This window comes from Anneissia japonica, unplaced genomic scaffold, assembly GCF_011630105.1.
Source record: "Anneissia japonica isolate Jap-2015-1 unplaced genomic scaffold, ASM1163010v1 scaffold287895_len483588_cov180, whole genome shotgun sequence".
Taxonomy (NCBI): Eukaryota; Metazoa; Echinodermata; class Crinoidea; order Comatulida; family Comatulidae; genus Anneissia; species Anneissia japonica.
The window spans coordinates 21237-33145 of NW_022701552.1; the positions used below are offsets into that span (position 1 = coordinate 21237).

General features: G+C 32.5%; 1 protein-coding gene and 1 long non-coding RNA gene across 2 annotated transcripts in view; one reads left to right on the top strand and one right to left on the bottom strand.

The window, feature by feature from the left end:
- LOC117103620 overlaps positions 1-4474 on the bottom strand; it is a 9944-nt gene extending 5470 nt beyond the window's left edge. The window contains exons 1-3 of the mRNA XM_033244204.1: positions 4151-4474; positions 960-1096; positions 61-408 (exon numbers count right to left, since the gene is read on the bottom strand). Coding sequence (XP_033100095.1) covers positions 61-408; positions 960-1096; positions 4151-4389 — 724 coding nt within the window. The 5' untranslated portion in view covers positions 4390-4474. The remainder of the gene's footprint in view (positions 1-60; positions 409-959; positions 1097-4150) is intronic.
- Positions 4475-7093: 2619 nt separating this feature from the next.
- On the top strand, positions 7094-10570 carry LOC117103631. Its single transcript, XR_004444619.1, has 3 exons — positions 7094-7205; positions 7507-7583; positions 9168-10570. It is a non-coding gene; the product is annotated as an uncharacterized LOC117103631 (long non-coding RNA).
- The last annotated feature ends 1339 nt before the right edge of the window (positions 10571-11909 follow it).

Below are 11909 nucleotides of genomic sequence, written 5' to 3' on the forward strand. Positions count from 1 at the left end.
TAAACGAAATAGTGGCTAAATCCGAGCGAAAATCTATATGGCATGTACCCAATTACTTACGTGCATTTTCGCAGATAATGGAGTTCACGTGATCGATTGATCGACAACCGGATGCCTGTATATTACTGTCATATGCATTCAACGACTGAACGCTAGCGCATGTGTTCTTCAAGACTGCGTTGTGTACCCATATATCCTCAGCTATTGTTTTGTAGGAATAACGTTTTTGAAATTCATTTGGAATATAATTTGCTAGGATATTGGAAAAGTCATACAGTTCGTGATTTGTGTCCATCCTGGCAATGCCTCCGCTGGCTCGTTGGCATCTTTGGTGTGAATCTTGACACGACAAACTTATGCCGTTATTTTCGTAAACAACAAGCATATAGCAGTGTTGACGTATATTACCTAAGAACATAATCAATACAGATATTTAGTATATTTTTTAAGTTTAACAAAAGCAGTCAAATTATATTTTGATTTTTCTTTTATCCTTTTAGCCTAATTATAGAAAGGCAAAACATTTAAAGCTTTCTCATTCTGTGATTGGATATAAGGTCATGTACACATAGGGCCTGGATTTAAACGTATTCATAATCGGTGAAAATATACTAGATGAAAGTGAATATTGGCGTCGACAAGATTTTTATTATGTTTATCATGAACTCCTGGAAAACAACGAAAGTGATAATCTCTACTCATTTAACTAATACATATCGGATATAGTAGATTTATTCCTTTGGGTTAAATAATATGTAAACAATTTCTTTCATTTTTTTTTTAAGTCTGGTCATTCTGTTTGCTGGTTTCTTTCTTATATTGAATGTTCCAAACTTGTTCTACACATGATTACGATAATAAAGCACTTTGTTGCAAAGAAAAGAAAGGACGCTATATAATTGCCCATTATCAAAACATATTGAAGGTTAGAAACATCTAATGTATTTATTTCAACGTACCAGTAATACATTCTCTCTGTTCTAAAAACCTTTCGTTAACGAGTTGGTGGTCTTCCGTTCGCCACATACCGTCTTCTCGATATATTATGTAACACATGGTTGCACCGCTGCCCTGAAACGCTTCGCACGTGAATTCACTAAAATGAAATTTATAATGTGTAAAATTAATTGTTTTAATACCGCGTTAGTTTAAACAAAACGATAGCGGACTGGTTTAATCATCGCCATTAGCTGTCACGTTCAATTGATGAGAAAAAAAAATAGAAAAAATCATTATTATCTTGGATCCTTCTAGAAGTGAAAAACTTGTCTCGGAGCGTCCCAAAAAGACAAAACAAACAAACGGTAAATTCTTTTTTTTTTTTTTTTTTTTTTTTTTTTTTTTTTTTTTTTAATTTTTTTTTTTTTGGGGTGTTTTTTTTTTTTTTTTTGACTGGAATTTGAAGATTAGGGGCTTTTAACGTTTTAACCACAACATTACAGATCCATGTTAAACATAATGATATAGGCTACAAACCTATACAAATCACAATCACATCTTTTAGTATATATTTTAGCAAGTACATTTTTACCTGGGTAACAATTTGAAACATGTACCAATAAAGCCTCATTTATTTTTTTAACTGTTCGTCTATATGAAATGATATCATACAACGTGGTCTATGTTAATCTGATATGAGTTTGTATAGTTGTATCAATTAACAGTTAACGAAATTAATTACAATGTTTAACTTCTATATAACATACATAATAACGTTAGGTTGCATGGGCTATATGCAGAAGACTTTTTGTATATACTGGCTCGCTCACACATCCAAACTTGAACTTAGGTCTATGGAAAATTATTTACTATAGACCCATGTCAGTCAAAATCAAAACATTCCTTTATGTAGCCCAAAGCAAATTTTATTAAGCTAAGATAATGACAAGGATCGGGTGTATCTGCAAAACACGATTTAAATTGTTTACATTATTCTAAAGTCAGTCATTTTGTAGTTTCAACTGCGCATGTCTATATCGAAGGTCAAATCAGACAAATATGCGCAGGGCCTATAATGTTGATTGATTTTATCAATTGTATTTATTAACAAATATTGAAGTTAGGTTATTGAATATCGCAATGATCATGCGCAGTTCAGATTACAAAGGGACTTTAGTGTTTTTATATTTTGACACTTCTAAAAACTAGATTACGTTGGGATGTATTTCACCTGAGAAGATAGTGACAAAACCTCTCTCGTTTATAACCGACGGTCTGTTGTAACTGTAATCTTAATAATGATAGCTAGGCCTAACAATATTTAAAAATATATCGGTTTAGTTTTTCTAAATTATATTTGTCTATAATAACAAGTTAATTAAACATTCTTACACACGTTTTTCAACATTTTATGAGAGTCTATATTGCGATTAGTTCTAATTATTTAAAGAGCCACAATGATGGTGTTTTTTAATATTTACAATTTCCAGGGTAAAGCGCTCTTGTGTCAACTATTAACGTTCTTTTACAACTTTAATGCGCTTTTACTTGGTGTGTATGCTTTAGGACATTTTCAAGGACTTTGAATTACCCCAGTTATAAAAATCCTTATTACATTCAAATTAAATACAGTAAAGAAATTTGTTGAAGAAAGACTAACAGAAAAACAGCAAGTCACTGAAGAACGTACAGTAGTTTATTGAAACATTTTTATCAAGTCTAAACAATTAGGCATCAGCGTAACATTTTTTTATTTGAATTCGGACACATTAACCTCTTGGTGGTCTGCGCATGCCCATACGCGGGCTTTGCAACCTATAATAAGCTGTTTTGGGAAACACTCGGATGTTAGTACCCTAACACACTTCCAACTTCAATATAAGTCTACATCAGAGATCTCAAAGCATTGCCTCACTTCCTGTTACTCATGGCCTTGTCGATGCGATATCTCCTGTTACACTAATTTCCTTCCGAAAATAAAGAAAAACTTGGAGCTCCAAATTGTAAGCTTTGTATATTTGAAACTGCTCATATGCATTGGACGTGTGAACACGATACTGTTTACAATAAATTTAAATTCATTCCTAATATTAACACTAAAAGTGGAAACGTTTACGTTATTTTAAGATGCCGAAAACAAAATTGAATTATGTTATCACGAAAGCATTTACTTTACTAATTTCCTACTGTATTACATAACTATGTAAATTGAGTGGACATGATTAAATGTGTAATAAATGCATTAGATGAAATGCATCAGTAATGAAAAAATAAGTATCTAATTTCCTAAACTTGCCTATGTTCATATTTTAGGTAAAGCTGCGTTACACCTGTAGAGTTTGTGAGTATTTAATGTGTGTATGTATCCGTATTCCTTGGTTACAGCAGGTACACACGCACTGCATTCTGGGAATGTGCCAACAAATCAATACCCAGATAATATTAATAGAAATACTTCGCGCCAAATTATTTTGCTTGAACATAACGTCTGCGTGCGCATATATTTCGCACACGTACTTTAAAAAAAAAAACACAATGTACGGTACTTAATAGCACGGTCTGTAAATTCAAGATGTGTACACCGTTAAAGTACGGTGGCGTGTGTGGTAGTTAAGCTGTAGCTTAATGGAGTGACGGTATATACACATACAAGACGTACTGAACCACCGAAACCTCTCTGTTACCAGTACTGAGTAATCTACTTGGTTGATTTATTATCATGACCTTAAATAATAAGATTAGAGTTCACTCATTCTGAATTGTATGCGACGATGGAAACTTTTGCGACAAATGGACAAGCATTAATCATGGTTGCAATAACAATTTTTTAATATTTTTATCTTCTGTAAAGTATTTTTTTTTCTGTTTGCTTATTTAAATGGAGACTTATTTGCTGTAAATTCGATGATATAAAACAATTATTTTGTGATTTTGTAACACTTAATTAGTGAATTTTGAAATAGAAATGTTTTATTTATAAATGGCAATGTAAAGTTGACTAATAGAAATGATTAAAATTAATATTTATATTAACATAAAAATAACAACATATTGCCAATACTGTAATCTAGGTTTTTGTCATGAAGCTTAAAAAATACATGAATATATGACATAGCAAAATGTGGTATATTTGTATGTATTGTATTTATGAGTGTATAATTATGCCGATGTGTGCCTATGTACTCTATAATAAATTGATAAAATTACTTACCATCCACAGACCCCAGCACCTTCTATGTTGTTGTTATTATGATTTATTGAAAAGTAATACGCGTTGCAAGTTTGAACAAGAAGATATATCTCCAGAAATCTCAGCCAAAAGTTTCCATGCATTTTGACAGTTGGACTCGATTCGATATTAGGCTCGACTAGGCTAGGATCGACTCGATAAGTTCTATCTTTAGATAAAGAATTCTCTATTTGAGTACGTTTCAAGTCCAGTCCAATCATGTGGCCAGTACATCATGTTTTCGTCTAGCGGCATCACTTAGATGCATCTAGATGCTTTCGTCCATGGCGTTGAGTCTGAATTTCCTCAGAAACTTCTGAGTAAGCGCGATAAGTTAATCATATTAATAAATATAGAGGGCGTCACATATCCCTACTTCTATGTGCATTATATTCAAGTTCAAATTAGCCACACAGTGACTGAACAAAGGATTAGTGTATGGAGTATTCGGAACTACTTTGGAGAAGCGAACAGTACTAAAAGGGAATATGGTATTTGCAAAAAAAAAAAAAAAAAAAAAAAAAAAAAAAAAAAAAACCCAAGAAAAAAGGTTTAAAGGGGAAAAGGTATTTTAAAAAAAAAAAAAAAAAAAAAAAAAAAAAAAAAAAAAAAACCAAAGATTAAATGTGTTTGCTTCCAGGGAATCGGGAAAATGCCCTTTTGATGAAGGGAGAAAAGAAATTTTCCCCCAAAAAATACTAATTCGTCTTATGACTCAGTAGAACCCATGAAAATATCTAAAATTTTGTTTATGTCAAGTGCATCATCAGAGTACAATGTGATTGTGCTTAAAGCTCTGGTTCTTAATAGACGGCCCGCATGCCAAATTTGGCCCGCGAGGCAATTTAATTTGGCCTGTGAGAGAAAACAAAATAATAAAAGTTCAATGAATATATTTTCTATAAAGTAAAACAAAAATGCAAACCCTGGATAATGTGCATGGGGTGATTTGAAAATGAGCAAGATGATATAGGCCATAAATAGAATAAATTGCGTCAAAAATCGATCACTGGCTACTTTCCAACACATATATTTTTTAAGCCTTATGTGTAAGTTTTTTAGACAGTTCAGTTAGAAAAAGTGCTGAGGAGGTCTGCGTATACTTATAAGTCTCCGTGGTCTATTAATATGATAATCGTCATGATAGCGAGAGGTTGTAGGTTTTTTGAAACACTATTTTTCATACAACAATTTATCTATTTTCTGTATTATAGGCCTATATATAATACAGATACGGTGAAGATTACCTCAATTTATTTGAAAACAATTGGTAACGAGTACTTATGGACCTTTAAATATATATATATATATATATATATACTTATATATATATATTCATATATATATTCATATATATATATATATATATATATATATATATAATTATATATATGTTGCATATATTCACAGATTTATAAATTATAATAGGGTTTTTTTATTTTCAATCATTAGTTACACTATGACTACCAGGGCTATCATAATAACAAATGTGTATTCTCTCTACTAAGGAACAAAAGGTTTGAAAAAATATATTTTTGTCTTTATTTAGGGTGTGTCTATATTAGATGTCAATGAATTAAAACTGACAGAAACTGAAGATAAAAAACAGGTTTGGAACTGAGAAGGCGCTGTTCATAATTTGAAACGTGACATCACAAAAATCTTTGAAAGGTAAAATTGTATTGACTTTTGTTTTGTATTGTATTCAGGTCATCGTACATTATCAGTAAATAAGCAAAGTTAATGGGAATACATAAACTTACATGTTCAACTTCTTCCCAACTCGCCGCACCCCCACAGAAATCTCCAAAGTCTCCAGATTTGCCTGGAGTCTCCAGGATTGCCTGTAGTCTCCAGGATTGCTTGTAGTCTCCAGGATTGCCTGTAGTCTCCAGAATTGCCTGTAGTCTCCAGGATTGCCTGGAGTATCCAGGGTTGCCTGCAGTCTTCAGGATTGCCTGCAGACTCTCAGGATTGCCTGCAGTCTTCAGTAATGCCTGGAGTCTCCAGGAACGCATGGTGTCTCCATGATTCCCTGGAGTCTCTGAGCTTCCCTGGAGGTTGCAGGTATATTGGCTTCTCGATCTCAAGAAAACTCGATTTCAAGAAAATTTAGATTTCTCCAAGATTTGAATACATTTAAGCTACATTCTAATGCAGATAACAAGAAGGATTTGTCAAAACATTCTTGGTAGTCGTAACATTGTTTTGCTTCATAGTAAACATGGCATACGCGCGTACACGCGTTTTAGCAAGTAGGCTACACGGGACACACACCTCTGTCTGAAAGACAGGTTCTCCAGAAATTGGATTTCTACAACTTGGGACTCTTTCTCACCTCACACCATTTGGATGGTAGAAAAACGTATACAAATTATGGTTATTGCGCCCATAATTACTACGTGTTAGAATTTGTTTTACAGTCTTAGTGTATCCTTTTTTTTTTCTTTTTTTTTTAATAGATGCTTTTGCGCAGACCAAGGCCAACTTGATATTGTCTGCAATATTGCAGGGCAATAGAACGGGGTTAATTGGTCGCTTATGGTTGACTTAAACTTGGTAAGTTTTCGAGTATCCCATGTTATATAATTACTTCGCTCGTAAAGCCTAACAACTCGCATTATATACTACCAAAATGATAAAAGTGGTAATGAAGCCGTGTTAGTCTAAACAATATACAAAGAAAATTAAAAGGCAGCACCCTGAGACTAACTTAAATGTTATTTATTCAACACGAACTTTCGCTGGCAGTCAATGCCAGCTTCATCAGGTGTGTGATAAACATTGTTTTTCTTTACCTAATGAAGCTGGCATTGACTACCAGCGAAAGCTCGTGTTGAATAACCAACATCTAAGTTAGTCTCAGAGTGCTGCCTTTTAATTGTCTTTGTATTATATACTGTACTACCGTAACTGGTATTTGTAGTTTTCATACATAAACAGTATCAATTTTAAACGTAGAAAGTAGTGATACATAGAACACATACAATCGAGATGATGGAAACAAAGCATAGTAGAAATGGTGGAAAAGCCGCAGGTACGTTATTAATCCTGTTTCAAACTTTGTGTAGTTCATTTTATGAAGTTAGGCCTACTGATGTAACCCACGGGAAATCAATATCGATATAAAAGTAGACGTTTTATACATTTCTTCCATGCGCATTCAAGATCAATATGCGTACACTTTTTAAAAATACAAAACTGGAAAACGTGTAGGGTGAAATATCTCTGTTTATATTTTCTTACTATAGAGCGTTATAAACAGACGTGTTTGTTGTAATCAACGTATAATTGTTTTCACAATTAAAGATGACTTCAATATGATTATATATTTCCAGGTTTAAAGTGCTATCCTTATTTGGCAGCTTACAGTGCTACAAAACACGGTGTTCGTGCTATTTCTGTTTCGATACAGGTAACGATGTGTTATACTTGACTATTCTGTATACATCCAATGCAGTGCCTGTACTCCTCACGTACCACTGCTTTTGCTGCTAATGATGGCAATGGTGGTGGTGGTGGTGGTGGTGATGATGATGATGATGACGATGACGATAATGATGATTATGACGAAGATGAGGATGATGATGATGACGGTAAAGATGATGAGGATAATGATGATTGTTAATATAATATAATATGCTTTTATTGCTGTAACTTTTTTTACTTTTTTTGCTGTTCCTGTAACGATAACTGGGGTAACGCTAACGATAACTATATAAACTTTACTGGTCTAAAATATTCTCCAATATGAATCTATATTACTCAGTAAACAAAGCTAATTAAAACATTCGTTTGTTTGACAGGAGCAGATGCAATGTAAAGATAATAACATCAATATCAAAGTATTGTGCCCATCACGCGTTGACACAAGGTTTGTAAATGAGAAGCTTGTAATAGGAGAGGAAAATACAAAGGCATTTCAATTTATTGAAAAACGACCGGTGATTCTTAAATTATCGTAATTTCGGGCACTTCCCAGCAAACACAAAACGTTTTTACATCATTCGCGAACATTTCGTGGTTTAAAATAAGATACAGCAATTTTTGCAGCGTTATATGTCTGAAATAACTTTTTGTTCGTTTGTTTGTTTGTTTTATTGTTTCTGCACACAATACAAAAGAAATAATCAATAGAAAGTACAATAATTATATTTAAAAAATACAGTTCATATAAATTATAGTTACAGAATTGTATGGAAGGCGACCAAAATAAGTTTAAGAACTTCAAGTCATGGTTGCCTAAAAATAAGAAAAACAATCGAATTTTCAAAAAAAAAAAAAAAAAAAAAACCGGGTAAACATTAACAAAATAGGGGAAAATCAATACATGAATGTCAATCTAAACAAGGCAAATCATTGAAAAGGAGAAAAAAAAAACGTTATAAATACAATTGTTTTATTGTTGAAACAGTTTCACAAAAATAAATGATTTGAAAAACAAAATCCAACGTTATTACAACGTACAAGGTAGTTTATGTCTCAGGTATTAAACCTGCAAACGAACCAAAACTACTAACCAAACCTACTAAGGAAAGACTGCTTTAACACAGTTTAGTACACATACTTTGTGAAACTCTGATGATGGTATGGTTGAAATGTTTTAGACATTTTTAAACCCAGTCATATTTAAATTAATAATTTGGCAGTTTCTCAAATAACTTGGCATTATTATTTTATTTAATTATGTGCAACAAGAAACTGTAGCTTGGGGCTTAATGTTTAACTCTCTCCAAATTTGGTGTATTCATTAGTGTAGCTTGGTGTGTGCATGACGATAATACTGACACAGAGTTAGTAATTCCAACAGCTAAATGCTTCAACCATATGCTTGAAAAACATAATCTTCTTGTCTGTTTAATCACCTGACAATGTATTTAAAGTTGGTTTACACGCTACTAAAACATGATTAAACTAAAAGACTATTTTTTGGGTCTTTTTTTTTTTCTTTTTTTTTTAAATTTATTTATTTATTTATTTTTACTTATTTATTTTTTAGACAGGACTGATGACGTAGCAAAAGCGTTCATTTAAGTTTTTGGAGCGAAAGAAATGATACTGATGGTTACCAATGAAGGAAACACATTCCTTGGTTAATGGGATTTATATAAGGTAATGGTAGTAGACTTTGTTCGAAATGAAAAGTTTGTATCACAGTATATAATGGCCCAATTAAAAATTTTAAATTAGTTTTGTGTTTCTATTTTACTTCAAATATCAATATCTATGTTAATGACCACCAATGTAAATGTTTATGCAAAAATGTATACGTCTGAGTTACTTAGCGAGCAACAACCTTTTTCTGCTCTAATTGAATACTGAACAGTGCTACACCTAGGAATTCAGAGAAATGACTTTAACAAATTAAGGGCCCAGACCGCAGCTCATCCCCACCATGATTAAGTCTGAGGCATAACATTTTATCTCTATTACGCCGTTTGATGGCCGAATTTGCATTTCCAGAGTTTAAATTGAATGTTATTCTCTTTTTTCCATTTTTTTTTTTTTGTTTCAAAAAAGTGCAAAAGAGCCCGGTCGACTGAGTCCCCTTAAATCCACCCCAGTTGAATTTCATTGTTATAAACTCTACAGAAACAGTAAATTTAATGTTTTCAAGGTTTTTCATATCAAACAATGTTATTGTGATCGCTGCTTGCCTAGAAATCTGCTTTAATGATGTTCCATTATAGGCTAATTTGCCACGACATTGTTGAACTTGAACACACTATCATTACTTCCTATTAGACATGCACTGCCTCAACGGTTTATATATAATTGTTGTTGTGACCATCTGATTTTGGCAGGCCATCTAACCATCTTCAGTTCTTATTTATTTCAAATTCTTTTTATAACATCCAAAGCTTAAGGACAGTTCCGACCTACCTACCAAGTTCATAACTGACCGTTATTTGTGAATTGAGCTCTAAAGTCTTGTGGACCCTGCACATCATGTATATACTGTCCAATACGCATGCGCATGAGTGTAAACGAATTAGGTTTTAAATTCGGATTTAAATTCCCAACAAAGCCTCAATGGCCTAGTTCATTAAGGCGTCTGAATATACAGCAGAAGGTGCCGGGGTTCGAATCCCGGTTGGGCCACTTATTTTTTCACACTCGCAGATTATTGTTCTTTTACGTTTGAATTAAAAAATTCGTTCTTAATTTTAAATAATATAAAATATTAATAAGATGAGCGTGGCCGACCATAGAGATAGCTGATGTGGGAATGATTTTTCATTCTGAAATATTTTGAAATAGGCCTGTTAGTTATTCAAAGTTTGCTTTCCGTACCTTTGATAACTGATGCAATTATTCTAAATGTGCGACTATAATTAATAAAACCTTTAAACACAGATAACTATTTAACCTTTTACTACAATGTTTTACACTTACATTCAATGTATACTGTATATTTGTTTTAGCCTAAATTATTTTCAATCCTTTTGTCAATTTTACAAAGTTTCCGTGATTTTTTTTTGATTTTTTTTTTTTGTATGTGTTTTACAACGAACGAAGGCCTTATATCGATTTTGTTAAGGTTTTCTCATTCTTGTTGGTATCGTGTTGGATAATATATTGAAATAAAATATTTGGAAATAATGCAGTATAAAAGTTGATTTTTGTTGCGTAAAGCATTGGTCATCTTGTAAAGCGCTCTTCTCTAGTTTTAATTTTATAATATAATATTAAACATGGTTCCCCTTGTAAGTAGTGAAACTTTATTTTTTAAACTTTAAAACTTGGTTCATCAGATGTTTGAAATTATTTTTGAGCACACAGTAATGTTGTTAATAAATATTTTAATATTGAAATATCGAAAATATTCCAAACCTCCCATTCATTTATCTTCTCTGTTTATTATTATAAATTGTGTTTAACTCATCTTGATGTTTAACCAGGGAACAGTGAAATTTAACTGTTACCAGGTTTAAATAAGCCTTGTTTATACATTTTCAAACCAATATATGGTTTTTAATAATTGTAAATACTCTTTATGTCCTCTTAGGACTTGGGATTGTATTATTGCACATCTCTTGGGCTTGTATTGTCACATATCTCTGTGTTGTATCATTAAAATGCTATAGGCTTATTACCTACAGTATCCGTGTAATTATGATTTTTTTTTCTTTCACGTTGGAATTCATCATTAATCATAGTTATTTCATGAAAATACAAGATACAACATACAATATTGTTTTATTGTCATTTTGTAATTGTTTGAATAAATGTAGATTAAAATGATGGAAGGAACATTTCCATACATTTTGCTGGGACAAGTAAAATGTTATCTCATTTTCTTAGACTATGAAGAGGAAAGGTAATTGATCATGTTTTTGTTTACAGCCAAGATATACAGTTTTAAAACTAGAATCGAAAACAGTTACAACAGCTCTAAAATGATATGATTCTTAAATTGCTGTTAAAGTGGAATCAGTTGTAATATATGTACCGGCACAGTAGGCTTATTTTGCAGTTGTTCGTATTGGTGGATAGTTTATTCATAAGGGTGCGTTCGAGTCATACACGCCTATTAAATTCCGTGTATATGACAGGTAAACGCACGGCTTTACACCACGGGGGGGTCCCCACATTCGAGCACAAACTTATCTTGTCTAACCGTGTAAACACTTACCTCGGAAATACTCGTTTGAGGTCAGCGAGGCAATAGTATATCCCATCATGCCACGCAATATTTACGTTTCTAACCACGCTTCACGCACTTGTACTGTACTCCCTG